This window comes from Erythrolamprus reginae, chromosome 1 (assembly GCF_031021105.1).
Source record: "Erythrolamprus reginae isolate rEryReg1 chromosome 1, rEryReg1.hap1, whole genome shotgun sequence".
In the NCBI taxonomy this organism is placed as follows: domain Eukaryota; kingdom Metazoa; phylum Chordata; class Lepidosauria; order Squamata; family Dipsadidae; genus Erythrolamprus; species Erythrolamprus reginae.
Genome location: NC_091950.1, coordinates 27,930,037 through 27,948,743, shown reverse-complemented (window position 1 = coordinate 27,948,743; position 18,707 = coordinate 27,930,037). Strand labels below are relative to the sequence as shown.

General features: G+C 44.2%; 1 protein-coding gene across 3 annotated transcripts in view; it reads right to left on the bottom strand.

The window, feature by feature from the left end:
• PIK3R2 (phosphoinositide-3-kinase regulatory subunit 2) overlaps positions 1 to 18,707 on the bottom strand; it is a 68,775-nt gene that overhangs the window by 21,162 nt on the left and 28,906 nt on the right. Inside the window, exons 3-10 of one of the 3 annotated variants that reach the window (XM_070748166.1) lie at positions 17,592 to 17,684; positions 15,784 to 15,846; positions 12,023 to 12,157; positions 10,717 to 10,921; positions 9,412 to 9,497; positions 7,225 to 7,330; positions 5,434 to 5,532; positions 4,251 to 4,431 (exon numbers count right to left, since the gene is read on the bottom strand). In XM_070748166.1, the coding sequence (XP_070604267.1) occupies positions 4,251 to 4,431; positions 5,434 to 5,532; positions 7,225 to 7,330; positions 9,412 to 9,497; positions 10,717 to 10,921; positions 12,023 to 12,157; positions 15,784 to 15,846; positions 17,592 to 17,684 (968 nt within the window). The remainder of the gene's footprint in view (positions 1 to 4,250; positions 4,432 to 5,433; positions 5,533 to 7,224; positions 7,331 to 9,411; positions 9,498 to 10,716; positions 10,922 to 12,022; positions 12,158 to 15,783; positions 15,847 to 17,591; positions 17,685 to 18,707) is intronic. The other 2 variants (XM_070748175.1, XM_070748186.1) reach the window with 2 other exon arrangements.

Sequence of the window (18,707 nt, the reverse complement as noted above, 5' to 3'; positions counted from 1 at the left end):
TCCCAGAATTCTCCAGCCACCTATGCTGGCTGGAGAATTCTGGGAGTTGAAGTACACAAATCTTAAAGCTGCCATGTTTGGGAACCCCTGGATAAAGAGAATGACCATTACCATCCTTGATAATGATACAACAGACATTCATAGAGGCAGCATCCTCCCCCAAAACAAGACACTCCAAAATATTTTGCCAAGTTTTTTTCTTTAAAGAAAGAAAACCTCCTTAAGACAGTTAGCTTAACTGCTCTGGGAAAAGCAGAGTTGGCAACTTTCGGTAATTTAACCTTCCTGGGTTTTAAGATTCTTGGCTCCTCTTTAGTTCGGAGAAAGCCACTTTCCATTTCTTTGTTCCAACAGTGAATTGCTTGTATATTCCTCCCTTCCCATGTTCTTTCTGGTAAATTAGCGAGGCCAGCAGACCAATTCTGCCATTGATTAATTGAAGATTAATGTCTGGTCAAGCCAAGGCAGTCTTCTCCAGTCTGCTGCTTTCCAAATGTGGAAATAATGGAAATAGCTGCAGATTAAACCTCCAGGTTGCTGGGACAGTGAGGATCTGCCGTGGTTAATTGCTGCCGAATGTCGTTTTCTGATATATTAATCTAAATCCATTTTTAAAAACATTTAGCAGCTCTAGCAGCCGAGATAACTAGCTCAACATTCTCTTTCCAAAGCAGGGAAGGCAGTAAAGAAACAGCATAGGGCAGCACATAAATCTAGGAAATTATTATTTTCCCTTTGTGTTGCTTGTTCTGCACAATTAGTTTATACAAGGCAGACTGCTGCTAGATATGGAGGCTTTGCTCAGCTACCTCGACTTGTTGATACTGGTAGGAGCGTCTATGGAGATTCTCAATCATCCAGGTCATAGTTGTCCTAAAGGTGCTTTTTTTCAAGAGGCAACAGGACTTTCTGGTTTTTTCTTTTGAAGACGTTTCGCTTCTCATCCAAGAAGCTTCTTCAGCTCTGACAAGATAGTGGGGAATGGAAGGATTTGTGCTCCTTGTAGACAGCTGGGCATTTGCATTCTTTCAAAGAGCTGTTGAAGCCACCTGGACATTTATCTGTATTGTCAAAGTCACCTGAATAGTGCAAATGGGTGTGGAGCCTTCTTGGAACTGCTGAAAGGACTGTATTGTAGACTGCATTGGTTGCCGATCAATTTCCGGTCACAATTCAAAGTGTTGGTTATGACCTATAAAGCCCTTCATGGCATTGGGCCAGAATATTTCTGGGACCACCTTCTGCCGCATGAATCCCAGCGACTGGTTAGGTCCCACAGAGTTGGCCTTCTCTGGGTCCCGTCAACTAAACAATGTTGTTTGGCGGGCCCCAGGGGAAGAGCCTTCTCTGTGGCGGCCCCGAATCTGTGGAACCAGCTCCCCCGAGAGATTAGAACTGCCCCCACCCTCCTTGCCTTTCGTAAACTCCTCAAAACCCACCTTTGTCGTCAGGCATGGGGGAACTGAGATATATCCCCCGGGCCTATACAATTTATGTATGGTATGTTTGTACGTATGTCTGCTTAATAATGGGGTTTTTAAAATATTTTAAATTGTAAATTATTAGATTTGTTATGAACTGTTTTATTGTGTTGTGAGCCGCCCCGAGTCTACGGAGAGGGGCAGCATACAAATCTAATAAATAAATAAATAAATAAATAAACAAACAAACAAACAAACAAACAAACAAATTCTCTCTATGGTGCAAAAAAGGGCAACAAGTATGATCAAGGAAATGGAGCCCCTCCCTTATGAAACCAGGTTGCAACACCTTGGTCTCTTCAGCCTTGAAAGACGGTGTTTAAGGGGTGACTTGATCGAAGTGTATAAGATCATGCATGGGACAGAAAAGGTGGATAGAGAAAAATTCTTTTCTCTGTCACACAATACTAGGACGAGGGGGCACTCCCTAAAGCTCATAGGTAAGAAAGTTAGGACAAATAAAGGGAAATATTTCTTCACCCAGAGGGTCGTTGGTTTATGGAATTCACTTCCAGAAGAGGTCGTGACAGCTGTCAGCCTGGATAGTAGCTTCAAGGCAGGATTAGACAGATTCATGGATGCCAAGTGTATCGATGGTTATTGGAACGGATGTCCAAATGCCATCTCTATGTTGGTTGAGGCAGGCAGGATTCCCTTGGGTACCAGTTGTTTGGAAAGGGAGGGTCTTGCCTTCTCTTTCTGCTCAAGATCCCCATGGACAATTGGTGGGCCACTGTGTGACGCAGAATGCTGGACTCGATGGGCTTTGGCCTGATTCAGCATGGCTCTTCTTATGTTCTTATTATGTCGTATACCCCCACGCCCCCACTCCTCGTTGAGACAAGGCTGTTCAAAAGGCCTCTTTGACCCCTATTTAGCCATCCTCTCAATCCAAACGTGGACTTTGCTGTCTTCAAGAGAATGGCCTTTGTTTTTTAAAGGCAGATAGACATCGGAATCTAATCCTGATGGGTTTGTTCTCCTGTGTTGTGCCATGCATTTATGAAGAAGCTTCTTAGATGAGAAATGAAACATCTTCAAAGAAAAAACCAGAAAGTCCTGTTGCCTCTTAAAAAAAGACCTTTGGGGCCTTGTTGAAAAAGAGTTAAATTCTCCTATGAACTTGCCTAATCTTTAGATCGTAAATCCAGCCCAGAGTATCCAAGTCAGAATGCTTGGAGATTTTGGCCTGCCACATTATGCTATGTTCTTTTGGAATGCTTCTTGCTGTGGGAATTTGGGAGGAGGGGGCGGTGGCTGCATGCCATGAAAAATTCCTTTTAAGTTCTCAAGGTCAGCCTTTGTTCAGCACCTGGCCGGAAGCTGACAGGAGTTGCAGGATACCGCTGACAGAAGATGTATGGTTTATGTGATGGACTTGTGGGAGGAGATGCAAGGAAATGAACTCTAACCCGGGGGAAGATACTCTTGTAACTTCAGATTCGGGTTTCTCCAGTTGTGCTAACATGGCCCTGTTAATAACTGGCACTTTGAAGAAGGCGAAACCTTGGACTCTGATTTAGAAACATAGAAGACTGACGGCAGAAAAAGACCTCATAGAAACATAGAAACATAGAAGTCTGACGGCAGAAAAAGACCTCATGGTCCATCTAGTCTGCCCTTATACTATTTTCTGTATTTTATCTTAGGATGGATATATGTTTATCCCAGGCATGTTTAAATTCAGTTACTGTGGATTTATGTGTATGTATGTAGATTGTTCTGAGTTCGGGTTTTGACCCGTGTAATATTTTGAGTGTCTATGCGACGTTTCGGTGAAATTACATTCAGCATCATCATGGTCCATCTAGTCTGCCCTTATACTATTTTCTGTATTTTATCTTAGGATGGATATATGTTTATCCCAGGCATGTTTAAATTCAGTTACTGTGGATTTACCAACCGTGTCTGCTGGAAGTTTGTTCCAAGGATCTACTACTCTTTCAGTAAAATAATATTTTCTCACGTTGCTTTTGATCTTTCCCCCAATTAACCTCAGATTGTGTCCCCTTGTTCTTGTGTTCACTTTCCTATTAAAAACACTTCCCTCCTGGACCTTATTTAACCCTTTAACATATTTAAATGTTTCGATCATGTCCCCCCTTTTCCTTCTGTCCTCCAGACCATACAGATTGAGTTCATGAAGTCTTTCCTGATACGTTTTATGCTTAAGACCTTCCACCATTCTTGTAGCCCGTCCTTGGACCCGTTCAATTTTGTCAACATCTTTTTGCAGGTGAGGTCTCCAGAACTGAACACAGTATTCCAAATGTGGTCTCGCCAGCACTCTATATAAGGGGATCACAATCTCCCTGCTTGTTATACCTCTAGCTATGCAGCCAAGCATCCTACTTGCTTTTCCTACCGCCCGACCACACTGCGCACCCATTTTGAGACTGTCAGAAATCACTACCCCTAAATCCTTCTCTTCTGACTTTTTTGCTAACACAGAACTGAGAATTTATTTCTCGGATGCCATTTGGAACGCTGAGACAAGAGTTCCATTCGGCCTGTAGGCCAGCTGTGTGCTCCAATGGGCCGGACACCAAAGATGGAGATAGTTACAGTATCTTCCGCTTGAGTTCTTAAAATCCAGCGTCAGGCTGCTTCCTGAGGAAGACACTTCCCTCAGCCGCCATAAAACAACCTCTCTACCCGCTTCAGAACAGGCGACTTCCTTCCCCTCAGGAAGCGCTCCGGTTATTTGGCATCCTGTTTCTGACGGAGGCCCGTTCCGTCGGTGCGCAGTGAGTAACAACCCCTCCTCACCTGCTGGTACTTGGAGATCGGGTACAGTAACCGAGTGTCCAGCTTGGCGTTGTACTGGGCCAAGGACTCGTGCCGGTAGTGGTTGATGAGTTCCACCACAGAGCCAAAAGTCAGCGGCTCTGAGAAGCCGTATTTGCCTTCCCGGTGGAAAATCTTGATCAGTTTGTTGTTTCCCCCTTTCCTGTCGAGAGAGAGAGACAGACAAACTGACATTCAGCCCATCCAGGCTTGGCAGCAACACATCACTCCTCCGTCTTGTCTCCTTCCTCAGTGCACACCTGGGCTTCTCATCCTCTCTGAAGCCCAAACCCAGAGAAGGGACAGTGAGAGGCAGTAAAGTCCAATCCTTTTTTAGAAATAATAATTTATTTTATTTATTTATTTATTAAATGTGTATGCCGCCCCTCTCTGTAGACTCGGGGCGGCTCACAACAGTAATAATATTTATTAGTTTTTCCAAGTTTTAAAAACAACATTACTATAGTTTAATACAGATCTATCCCCGATTCCTTAGGTTTGTAACATTTCTTATATCACCTCTTTATAGATATATACACTGCTCAAAAAAAATAAAGAGAACACTCAAAGAACACATCCTAGATCTGAATGAATGAAATATTCTCATTGAGTACTTTGTTCTGTACAAAGTTGAATGTGCACAACAGCATGTGAAATTGATTGTCAATCAGTGTTGCTTCCTAAGTGGACAGTTTGATTCCACAGACGTTTGATTTACTTGGAGTTATATTGTGTTGTTTAAGTGTTCCCTTTATTTTTTTGAGCAGTATATATTATATTACATGTTTATGTATTTCTCGGTTTTTTATATGTCCTTTCACACTTTATCTGTCCCTTGTTGTCAATCCATCACAATCTTTTCTTACATATCGGATGTACAGTATATTTAGTGTAGTCAAGTCCAATCCTTTATTACTTACACCTAATGGACAGAATCTTGCCAAACTAAAGCTATAAATTTTCTAACCTATTAGATATATCCTGAAAAATTCTAGGCTGTGGCTACTCTAAGTCTTTTTCCCTGTTCTCTTTTCCAGACTGGAACTATGCAGATCTCTTAACCCGGGCCATTATTTGGGAAAGCTCTGTGTGTCGTCCTCCCCCTCCCCCTCCAGGTACCTATTCCATCACATCTGCCCTCCAACAAAGTTAAATTGGGGCTCACCGGAGGGTCAATGTATATTCACCCTGGATCTTGCTGGAAGCATCCCTCACCAGGAAGGTACCATCAGGAGTGTCTCGGAGTTTTTCATTCACTTCCTCTCTGAAAAAGAGGCGAGAAGATTTGGATCAATACTTACGATCTTCACGCACACAAACCTATACGAACGTTGTTGTTGTTATTGTTAATTATTAATTATTATTAGATTTATAGGTCATCGTTCTCCTTGCGGACTCTGGGCGGCTTACAAGATAAAATAAAACAACGATAAAGAATTGTACAATACAGTTAAAACATTAAAAAAGTAGAAGTAAATACCCATGTAAAACAGTGACCGTATTGTTTGGTGTATAAGACACAACTTTTTCTTCCCTAAAGAAGCTGATAATCAGGGTGTGTCTTATACTCTGGATGTAGCTCCCCCCTCCCAGCCCTAAATAGCTGCTAACGATCTTCCCAGCTCTTACTTTGCAGGCTCTTTCATTGTTACTCTCTGCGAATAATGTTTTCCAAACCCTGTCTTTGATTTTTTTTTCATTCTGTATTTGCTCCAAATGTTTCCTTCCAGCCCTAACCAGGTGCTAACAATGTTCCCAGCTCTTACCAGCTTGCAAGCTCTTTCATTGTTACTCTCTGCCAAGAATATATTCCAAACCCTGTTTTTGTAGGGCTTTCCCCCCCATTGCTTTACTTGCTCCAGATGTTTCCTTCCAGCCCTAACCAGGTGCTAACAATGTTCCCAGCTCTTACCAGCTTGCAAGCTCTTTCATTGTTACTCTCTCAGAATAATTTTTTTAAGCCCTTAACCAGGGGATAAAGTAATGTGCTGAAGCTGACCAGACTAAGGACGCTAGCTAGATGAATACCTGGTAAGCAGATTCTTTCCCTTATTTTCCTCCCAAAAAAACCTAAGGCACGTCTTATATTCCGGGGCGTCTTATACTCCGAAAAATACGGTAATCACCACCCATTTATACTATTGGTCGGAGCAGAACTATCGCTCACGGCTCCAGGCCTGCTGGCCTAGATATGCTTTTAGCGCCTTTTGGCAGGCGAGGAGTGGGGGCGGTGTGAATCTCCAGGGGGAGTTGGTTCCAGAGGACCAGGGCCGCAACAGAGAAGGCTCTTCCCCGCGGAACCACCAGTTGACATTGTTTGGCCGACGGGACCCGGAGAAGGCCAACTCTGCGCGATCTAACCAGTCGCTGGGACATGTGAGGCAGAAGACGGTCCCCTAAATAATCTGGTCCCATGCCATGTAGGGCTTATGTTCTAACTATCAGGAAATTTCTCCTTTGTTCTAAGTTGCTTCTCTCCTTGATTAGTTTCCACCATTGCTTCTTGTTCAACCCTCAGGTGCTTTGGAGAATAGGTTGACTCCCTCTTCTTTGTGACAAGTCCTGAGATATTGGAACACTGCTATCCTGTCTCCCCTGGTCCTTCTTTTCATTAAACCAGACATACCCAGCTCCTGCAACCGTTCTTCATATCTTTTAGCTTTTAGTCTCCTAATCATCTCTGTTGCTCTTCTCTGCACTTTTTCTAGAGTCTCAACATTTTCCATCCCACTTCCCGAACGTCCCATTCTGACCAAAGTGTTCTTCCCACATACCCTCCCCCCCCCACATGACTACAGACAAGGTCTCCAACCTTGGCAACTTTAAGACTTGTGGACTTCAACTCCCTCCTTTGCTGGTTGAGGAATTCTGGGAGTTGAAGTCCAGAAGTCTTAAAGTTGCCAAGGTTTGAGACCACTGGTTTAGTTCACTTGGTTCCCTCCCCCCGCCCTTTTACCTGGAGATGTCTCCCCAGTACCACTCTGCATCCTGCAGGGTTGTGCCATTCCCGTTGGTCAGAGAGACTACTGCAGGTTTCGCTTTGGGCGGCTTCGGAGGCAGAGCTAGAAAAGAGAAGATCAGGATGGCTGAAAGGGATCATGTCAACTCTTATCCTGGAAGACCACCATGCTATTTGAAAAGGAGCATGGAGATCTGTTGTGGTTAGCTCTGGCCCAGCTCCTGCCCCAAGGACTGTGGATGTGGGGGAGACATCCACATGCTGCAGGACTGTTTTGCCCCCCCCCCCCCCGGTGGAATCTGCTGATGAAGGCTTCTCTGACCAAGAAGACATGAGTGACAGGGAGGAGGAGAGTGTGGCAGACAGCTCAGAAGGAGATCAATTATCTAGCTCCTCCTTGGATTCAGAACAAGAGTTAATGATACAGCCACGCATGCGGAGAGTGATGCATAGGCAGCAACAACAGAGAGATTATTATCAAAGAAAATGAGGCCACCTGTGGTTGGGTGGGGCTGTGGTAATTAGTGAGGCTGCTATAAATAGCAGCCTGTGGGTTTGGCCATTGTGGAGGATTATCTGATCGTTGTGTTTCATGACTGCTTTACTGACTTTACTGACCTTTTGTGTGCTGATTTTTCCCCGCTTTGAAACTAAACCAGAGCAAAGTGTGTTTCACTTTGTGAAAGAAGGCCTGTGAATTGCCTCACAGCTGCAAGCAAAGTATCACAGAACTGATAAGGGACTTGTACAAATTACCAGTTTGTTTGGAGACCAGTGCTCTTTGCTATACCAAAAGAGGGCTTAGTTTAAGTGAATTTTCATTATAAAGAACATTGTTTTGAATTTTCAAACGTGTGTGTGTCTGAAATTTGTACCTTTAATTTTCAGGAGGAGTCTACCAGAGAGCCCGACAGAACAGAGACCCAACGGTATCTCATCAAGGGAGAATTCCTATTTGCCATCATCTTTTTTCTAACAACCCCAGAATCCTTTGCGGGGTGGAATTTGGGGCAACTGAGCAGAATATTTACTGGCCGGATTCCCTTCCTGTCACCAATGCAGAGTTTTGTCCAGCACATCTATTCTCAATTGTGCCCAAAAGATAAAAATGTCTGCCTCTACCTAAGATCGAACTCACAGACTCCTTATTGTGAGGAGAGAGATCAATCTGTAGGCCAGCGATGGCGAATCTTTATTTTCCCTTGGGTGCTGAAAGTGTGTTCACACATACGTGCGTTGCAGGAGTGCCCACACCCATAATTCAATGCCTGGGGAGGACAAAAATTGCCTCCCCTGCCCCTCAGAGGGGAGGCCATTTCCCAACTTCTGGTAGGCCCAACTAGGCCCAACAGGCCCATTTCCCAACTTCTGGTAGGCCCAACTAGGCCCAACAGGCCCATTTCCCAACTTCTGCTAGGCCCAACTAGGCCCAACAGGCCCATTTCCCAACTTTTGGTAGGCCCAACTAGGCCCAACAGGCCCATTTCCCAACTTCTGGTAGGCCCAACTAGGCCCAACAGGCCCATTTCCCAACTTCTGCTAGGCCCAACTAGGCCCAACAGGCCCATTTCCCAACTTCTGCTAGGCCCAACTAGGCCCAACAGGCCCATTTCCCAACTTTTGGTAGGCCCAACTAGGCCCAACAGACCCGTTTTTCACCCTCCCCAGGCTCCAGAGGCTTCCCTGGAACCTGGGAAGGGCAAAAACACCCTCCCACATCTCCCCAGAGGCCCTTTGTGAGCCAAAAATCAGCTGGCCAGCACGCACATGCATGAGCTGAGCTAGGGCAATGGCTTACATGCCCTCAGATATGACTCTGTATGGCACCTGTGGCACACAGGCAATAGGTTCAGCATCATGGCTCTGGGCCCCTGCACCACTCCAAGGAAGTCCCCCCATTCCTCTCAATCATATGCAGAAGAATCAACCCACCCTGAAGGGGTTTAACCAACTGGGGGCCTTGGCACTCAGCTTCTGCATACACCTGCACCCTTTCTAGCCTTCGTCCGCCTGTTGTTCTCCAGATGTGTTGATCTTCAACAGCCAATGAGGCTGTTCGGGACATAGGGAGGAATCGCTAAGGAAGGCGGCTGCCATGTTCCAACTCCACCCGCTTGTCTCCTTGGCCAAGCATCCCATCCTCACACTCCCTTCTCCTGCTGGACACACAAAGACATACCCTACCTGGAGGGGGAAGGTCTGACTCAGTGTCCTTTGTCTGCAGAAGGGTCTCCAGGAAGAGGTTTGGAACATCTGGTGTTGTCTCAGAGCTGCGTGAGGAACAGGACAAAGGTTATGCATCGGAGTGGATGGGGAAAACTTTTAGTTTGTCAAACGTTTTACTAAGTTTGCACTTCTATTTCTACTAGTTTTTTCTCATCATTCCTATCATCCTCCCCTTAGGACTGCATAACTGTAACTTGCTGCTTGTATCCTAAGATTTTTATTAATGTTGATTGTTTTTTAATTGCTTATTAGACCTCTATGACATTAGACCTCTTCATTGCTTATTAGACCCCTATGACAATCATCAAGAGTGCCACTTTGGGTCACTACAGTGTCACTCAGAGCAAAACAGAGTCGGCCTTCTCCAGGTCCCGTCAGCCAAGCAGTGCCGGCTGGCAGGCCCTTCTCTGTGGTGGCTCCGACCCTCTGGAACCAACTGCCCCCGGAGATTCGCACTGCCCCCACTCTGTACCGGCAGGCCTGGGGCTGTTGAGCTTTATCATTCTTGCTCCGGATGTTAATTTGAATTTGATTGCGGTATGAATGTGTGAGTACATGGTTTTTTTAAATGGATCTTTTAGTTTATCAATTGGGTTTTTAGATTATTTAATATTGGACTTTTTGAAGCTGTTTTTGTATTTTGTGCTTTTGTATGTTGTAAGCCGCCCTGAGTCCTCAGAGAAGGGCGGCACGTAAGTCCAATAAATAAATAAATAATGAATAGTGCAAAAAATTGGTAGAACTAGAAAAGTAATGATAAACATAGGAAGCATTAACACGACGAAAGTCAAACAGACTTCAGCTCCAATTTAAAGGAGGATTGAGCAAGAGTGGCACAGTGGGTAGAGTGCAGTATTGCAGCCCACTAAAGCTGACTGCTAGATCTGCAGGTCAGCGGTTCAAATCTCATCACCGGCTCAAGGTTGACTCGGCCTTCCATCCTTCCGAGGTGGGTAAAATGAGGACCCGGATTGTGGGGGGCAATAGGCTGGCTCTGTTAAAAAGTGCTATTGCTAACATGTTGTAAGCCACCCTGAGTCTAAGGAGAAGGGCGGCATAAAAAAATTGAATGAATGAATGAATGAATGAATGAATCTATGAATGAATGAATGAATGAATGAATGAATGAATGAATGAATGAATGAATGAATGAATGAATGAACGAAGATTGCCTCTGGCCCAGCCCGCGGTTGTGTTTTTAGGAGTGCCGATTAAAGGGAGCATCTGTGCCCCAAGGCAGAGGGGGGGTTTGGAGCCACTCACCTGGCAGCTGCAGGGAACCGAAGGAGCAGACCGCCGAAGATCTCACTCAGGGCCCGAGGCGACAATCCATTGCTTTCGGCTTGTTCAGCCACTTTGGAAAAATGCCGGAGCAGGAACTGGAAAGTGAGGAGGTGCGGCAGAGGCATGGCTGGCGATTCCAACACCGAAAGCAGCTGCTTTTGACAAAGCTCTGGCTGGGTAACATCTAGAGAGGCGACGGAGTCAGGTTCCCAAACAGGAAAAAAGAGCGAGGCTTGATAAATCTGTGCACTTTTGCGCCAAAAAGAAGGTTTGGGCATACCAAAACATGTCTACGTCTGCTAGGAAGGACTCCCGGGAGACGGGCACTCCTTGCATACCGAGAACCCCACCAAGCATTCGAATGAAATGGGAGAAGAAAGCAAGGGGGGGGGGGGTTTCCAGAAGTTAACAGGGCGAACGACTGTGGGGTGTTTGAGGAAACAGGGGCGGCTTATGGAACTTCAAGATTCGGTGGCCGGATTGACCGATTGCTTCTTTTCCGCCCCCACATCTCCTTTCTCAGTCGTTTCTCTTTTATGCTGTGTATTTCACACTGTAATCCAGGGGTCCCTAAACTTGCCAACGTTAAGACTTGTGGACTTCAACTCCCAGAATATGCTGGCTGGGGAATTCTGGGAGTTGAGGTCCATTAGTCTTAAAGTGGCCAAATTTAGGGACCCCTGGATTACAGTGTAAACTAGCCATGCTGTCTGGGGAATTCTGGGAGTCGAAGTCCACAAGTCTTAAAGTTGCCAAATTTAGGGACCCCTGGATTACATTGTAAACTAGCTATTCTGGCTGGAGAATTCTGGGAGTCGAAGTCCACAAGTCTTAAAGTGGCCAAATTTAGGGACCCCTGGATTACAGTGTAGATTAGCTATGCTGGCTAGAGAATTCTGGGAGTCGAAGTCCACAAGTCTTAAAGTTGCCAAATTTAGGGACCCCTGGATTACAGTGTAGATTAGCTATGCTGGCTAGAGAATTCTGGGAGTTAAAGTCTATTAGTCTTAAAGTTGCCAAGTTTGAAAACCACTGCTGTAAGCTTACATGCCGGGACGAATCTCTCTCTCTTACTGCTTTTACATAAGCTATTCTAAAGCCTTTCCTGGTACAAGGCGGGTAAAAAGGATTTAAGTCAGTGCTTTGGCTTTTTTTAAAAAAGGCTCTCCTTCTTCTGCCCATCCCATACTTCCTGGTCTTTGTCCCAGCTTGCAGCCATTTCTGCTTCTCTCTTCCCAAACCTCCAGCTCTGAAGTTTTCCTTTCCCTACAGAAGCTCTTCTCACCTTGGAGCACTCGTAGGATTTCGCCCTGCACGCAAGGGGGCACCACGGGGGTTGGCAGGTCTTGCAGGTAGCCCTTGAGAGCCTCGCCCAGAGAATGCACATCTAACGCTTCCAAATCGCCAGTCACAGCCCAGTCTGCAAGGACAGAAACAGCGAGAGAGGATTTGTTCCAGGAAGTGACTCATAAGCTGACCTTGGGTTTCCATCTCCCAGCGTATAGCTTTGACCCTCCCGATGACGCTGGCAATGGGAAACAAGACTCAAACAAGGTGTTCTGTTCTCCCCCATCTACGAACATATCAAAACACACCGTTTGAATGGTTAATTTAATCAAAGAACCACTCCTAAAAACTGGCTTAGCAGTGGAGACCCACACACCAATCTAAAATCAATCATTTCTTTACAAAAAGTCAGCTGCTAATTAATCTTCATTAGCACATGGCGTAGGTTCAGCAAAGTCTTAACTCAAAGCAATGCAATTACAGTATTTGTTATTTCACATAGTGTCCAAAGACTTGGCAAAATGCCTAGGAATCTTCCTCCAAAAGCAATCCAAGGAAGAAAAACGGAGTAGAGATTTTCACAAGACAATCACAACAGATACAGGAGTCTAAACTGTTTTGTTTCCTGCAGCTTTTCAGCTGCGTCTAATGTTCTCAAGTTGCCTAGGAGAGTGGCCAATTAACCCCCAGTCTTACTCCCGAGGAGACCTTCTCTAGAGTAACCGTTCCTGTCTATTGGTAGCTCCGTGGGCACTTGCATCAAGAAGAGGTGAAGTCTCTTCTTTCTTATCATTGCCAAGAGGTGCTGGAGGTTCCGAAGGCTCTGGCTGAGCCTCTGCCTCTGGCATGGGGTCCTCACTATCCTCCCCATTGTCCGATTCGGCGCATCACCAAGTCGGTCTCCTCTCAAATGGGATCTGCTATCAACTGCATTGGTTGCTGGCAGGACACAACCCAAGGGCTCCAACCATCACTTTCTCACACCTTGACTCTACAGATCTTAAATATGGCATGTTGGACTACTGTTGGTTCATTACTGGCTCATTATTTCATCCACCCTCTACCAACAGCAGCAGTAGCTGGATTCAAATAATTTAACAACTGGTTCGCCCAGGGTCAGGTTGGTTGTCATGAGAGGCGTGGCCCATCCCCGCCCTCTAACTCCGCTGCAAATGCAGGTTGAGCCTCCTGCGACGGCCAATCTGACCCTGGTCGAACCCACTATCAAAGTAGATCCCGGACGCTGCACTGCAATGGAGAAACAGGCAACGGTGCGGCCCCACCAGAGGGAAGGCAGAGCAGGGAGAAGGAATGTTTGTGTGTATGTTTGGTTTTTTATAATAAGGGTTTTTTAGTTGTTTTTATTAATTGGACTGTTCATGTTGTTTTACCACTGTTGTTAGCCGCCCCGAGTCTGCGGAGAGGGGCGGCATACAAATCCAATAAATAATAATAATAATAATAATAATAATAATAATAATAATAATAATAATAATAAATAAAATAAGAGGGAAAGCGGCCTTCTTCCCTTGCCCCGGCTGCTCTGTTGCCCATTTCTTTATTGCAATCCAGCACCCAGGATCAACCGTCAAGCCGGTGTAGAAATTGGTGATAAATTAGCGGCTTGCCACACCATCTATAGAAGACCTGATGTTTATGGGAACTTGGGAGGGGTGATTTCAAGAGGGAACAGATGTAGCCACAAAGCATTCTTCCGAGGGGTTCAAGGCCATCCTACACCCACCCACCTGGGCGGAAGCGGAGGAAGGACTTGCCATGCTGTCACAATCTGAGTGGGCAACATGTTTGTGGGTGGGGGACAAGGGATGTGAACTTTCAACTGAGTGGGAAACTCAGACTCGGGTTTCCCTGTGTAGGTGTCAGGATAGTTCCCGCAATAAATTGGAACTTTGAGGAGTACTTTGGCTCAGAATCTGATTTAGTTTGGATGCCACCTGGAAGCTTGACATCCACTTTGATAGCAGGGGTTGTAATTTACCTGAACTGGTGCGAACCAGCTGAATCCCACCCCTGAACAACAGACACTGCTTGTAGACCTTCTTTCGACACCTCCTAGGCCTTTTGACTCTCCAATCGCCTTAAAGTTGCTTTTAACACACGCACTTCCCAGATGACGTAAACTAACTTGCGTGGGCTAAAGTCAACGGAAGGAATTCAAAACATGGCAGCTGGAAAGTTCAGAGAAGCACCAGCGTGGCTGCTGGTGGTTTTGGCATCCACGCCCGTGGCAGCCCATCTGAGCAAAAGTTGACTTTCAGAAGAAATCCAGGAAAAAGCAACATCAAGTATCAGCTGCTTTAAAAAAAAAAAATTAACCCAATGTGAGTTTAGAAAATAAAAACGGGGATGGGAATGTGTCTAGGACAGTGTTTCTCAACCTTGGCGGTTTGAAGATTTGTGGACTTCAACTCCCAGAATTCCCCAGCCAGCAGAGTTGGCTGGGGAATTCTGGGAGTTGAAGTCCACACATCTTCAAACCGCCAAGGTTGAGAAACACTGGTCTAGGATCACCATTTCCTGACAAAGATAAACCAAGATAGCCAGGAATTTGGGGAGATTTTAGGGATGGTGTAAAAAGCAAGCTTATCTGGTTTTCTTCTGGTAAGTTTCCTCACCAACACTGGAAGTTTTTAAGCAGATGTTGGATAACCATCTGTCTGAAATAGTGTAGGGTTTCCTGTCTAAGCAGGAGGTTGAACTAGAAGACCTCTAAGGTCCTTCCAACTCTATTATTATTATTTTTATTATTTTTATTATTTTTATTATTATTATTATTATTATTATTATTATTATTATTATTATTTAGATTTCTTTGCCGCCCCTCTCCGAAGACTCAGGGACTTTATTATTATTATTATTATTATTATTATTATTATTATTATTATTATTATTTAGATTTGTATGCCGCCCCTCTCCAAAGACTCGGGGACTTTATTATTATTATTATTATTATTATTATTATTATTATTATTTAGATTTAGATTTGTATGCCGCCCCTCTCCAAAGACTCGGGGACTTTATTATTATTATTATTATTATTATTATTATTATTATTATTATTTAGATTTAGATTTGTATGCCGCCCCTCTCCAAAGACTCGGGGACTATTATTATTATTATTATTATTATTATTATTATTATTATTATTATTATTATTATTATTATTATTTGATTGGTGACTAACTATCCCTACTGTGGCAGCCATGTTGTGAATGTACGACCGCCCCCTCCCCCCGCGGCATCCATTCTGCAAGAACAGGGGCCCAAAATATGCTTCCCAAATTTAAACATGTCCAGCGTTTCCCTAATTTTATTTCCTCTTCCTACGCGTACAGAAAATCCCAATAGATCTTGAACAAGAGTGGCCTCCTGCCAGTCAAAACAGTCCACTTAGGGTGAGATGGCCAACTTGGCAATGTCCGAAAATCTTCTGCCTGCAGAACATAAGGCCACCCAAACCCACAGTAAAAAAAAAGTATATTCCAGAGCACTGCAGTTGGTTGGCTTCCCATCGCTTTTGAATTTAGAGTGAGTTAACTAAGTGGGCTCACGATTCATGGGGCGCTTTCCCGGGAGGCTTGGCCCCTTTCGACCACCCTCCTCCCCTTGTTTCTGCCCTCCCTGCCTGGGTTGGAATCCAGGACGCTCTGAATCCAGGCACTGCTGCTGCTGCTGCTGCAGCCTCTAATCTCTTCCATCTGATCAGCCTCGCTTGCTCCCCACAGAACTGGTTCTTACCGGTTCTCAGCGCTTGCCTTAGTTCGGAGCCAGATGTTCTGTAGAGCATCTTGCTGTCTAACCCTGCGAAAGCAACACACAGCAGATTGGATTAGATTCACAAAGGAGATTTCTCTCTCTCTCTTCCTGGTTTGGAGAGGGGGGCAGGGAGCTGGGGACGCTGTACTTTGGGGGCAGGGAAATAAAACATAGAAACATAGAAACTTGACTGTAAAAATATGACTTCAGTAACTGAGTTGTCGAAGCGTGGAACTCATTACCGGACTCCATAGTGTCACCCCCAAACCCCCAACACTTTACCCTTAGATTATCTACGGTTGACCTATCCATATTCCTAAGAGGTCAGTAAAGGGCGAGTACAAGTGCACTAGAGTGCCTTCCGTCCCCTGTCCTATTGCTCTCCTATATCTCCTATACCTTTCTTCTATTCCTATATCTCTTCTTCTATTCTTTCATTGATATGTTCTATTACTATATCTTCTTTTCTATTCTTTCTTAGATATATTTTACTATGAGTACCTCCTCTATAACCTTCATCATGTATTTTACTATATGTATATATTGCAGGTTCAAGTCCCAGTGGGTATGGCTAGCTGATGAGGCCAAAATAAGGCCGAAATAGATCTATCCTAGTCTCCCTTAATTTTCAAATTCAGCAAAAAAACATGTGACACATACAGATAGAATTGTCGGCTATCAATAAAAATAACTGCCTTGGAAATGGCCCTGGATTGGGCCGAGAGGCAAATAAGGAGCTGTGATGTTCCTTCAATACACCAGGGTGATTTGACACAAAAATATGTAACCCTTCCCTGGTGCAGAGCTGAAGGGATTGGATGCTGTAGCCTAGAGGATAATTCTCTGCCTTACAAGGCAAAGGTTGCAGGTTCAAGTCCCAGTGGGTATGGCTAGCTGATGAGGCCAAAATAAGGCCGAAATAGATCTATCCTAGTCTCCCTTAATTTTCAAAATCAGCAAAAAAACATGTGACATACCCACTAAAACTCTCATTGTGTATTGGACAAAAAAAAAAAAGATTTATTCATTTATTTATTTAATTTGTCCAAAAAGAAAAAGACCTCATGGTCCATCTAGTCTGCCCTTATACTATTTCCTGTATTTTATCTTAGGATGGATCTGTGTTTATCCCAGACATGTTTAAATTCAGTTACTGCGGATTTACCCAACCACGTCGGCTGGAAGTTTGTTCCAAGCATCTACTACTCTTTCAGTCAAATAATATTTTCTCACGCTGCTTTTGATCTTTCCCCAAAACTAACCTCAGATTGCGCCCCCTTGTTCTTGTGTTCACTTTCCTATTAAAAAAGGGGAAGGAGTAAGGCACAATGCTTAGGAAAAGGAACTGTTTTCTTTTTCCTGTATGCCCACCTGCACATCTTTCATATTTATACTTCGCTATCCCATTCTTTCCTTAAAATGCTCAGGACCCCGGGTTTCATTCCTGCACCCAAAAGACCTTGTTAGGATGGGCAGAAGGAGATTGATTGGGACAATGAGCCTTCACATCTCAAGTTTTGAATCTGGCCTCTCCAATCATTACCACCAGATTGGCTCATGGTGGCAGAGCAGAAATCTTGGTAGCGCCAGCATCCCGGGAGCGGTAGGGTGGGGGCGGAATCAACCCTTCCAAAAAGGGAGGGAAGAGAGCTTTTCCATATGGTATCCTGCCGATATATTCCTGTGTTCAACCACTTCTGTGCATTTGTCTGTGCACTGCCCTGTGTAGCTTTCAGGCACTTGCCTCTGGGCCAAAATCTAACACCGCCCTGCTACCTCCTTTGGCTCACCTTTCTTCTCAATCACATCCACCAGTCTACACAGCAGCTGTGGGGCGACCTCGGGTGGGGCAAACTGCTCAGAAAGTTCTGGAAGTGTCACCCCTGAAACATGGACAGAAAGACTGGTCAGCAAAAGGCCTGAGATAATTGGGGAAAAACAAAAGCAGGTTTCAAAAGTGAAAACTTTTTTAAATAATAAATTTATTAAATTTATATGTTTTCCATCTCTCTCTCTCCCTCCCTCCCTCCCTCTCTCTCTCTCTCTCTCTCTCCAAGGCAACTCTGGAAATAAAAGAAAAAATCATGTATTTTTTAATATTTTTATAATGCCCAAAGCAATTGCTCTGGGCTCAAAATGAGGGAGCAATAACAGGAAGCCACAATCCTTGTGATTAAGTGACAATTTCTGGACTCGTGGCCTTGAGTTGCTTGTGGCTTAGCAAAATTCCTCAATCCAAAATGTTGATAAAAATGGAGACGCCGTTAACAGTAGTGACCTTGAAGGGTCAGAGGTATTCTCATCTTGGCTAGTACCAAAATCTAGTTAAATAAAAAAATAATACACTTTGAAAACAACATGGAACTCTCTTCCATTTCCCCCAGTTTTTCCTTGATTTTTAGTAAGCAAGTATTTATGAGAATCATTTTTGGGGGGAATGAACTGTACCTGATAAGAAATTGCATTTGATAATTGTATATTCAAGTACAGTTTTGGTACGTTTTGAATATCTCACCTGTTATATCCCATAAATTATGTCAGCAGCAGCAAGTATTTTTAAATGACAAAAAGGGATATGTTTAATTGTTTCTAATGGTTTATACAAATTATGAACTATATGTTGCCTAGTCACATTTGACTTTTGTAAAGCCCTAAAAACACACCTCTGCTGACAGGCTTGGGGTCATTGAATTTTAACAGATAATCACCACCCCCTTGAGTGAATGGAATGTAGATGATTGGTTTTTAAATGAATTAGGGGTTTTAGAACATAATTTGTGTTAGATTTTAAATGTAATTCTAGACTTGAGGTTTTTAGTATTTAAATGTTAGATTTCTTATATATTTTTATATATCCTGTTATAAGCCGCTCTGAGTCTTTGGAGAAGGGCGGCATAGAAATCTAA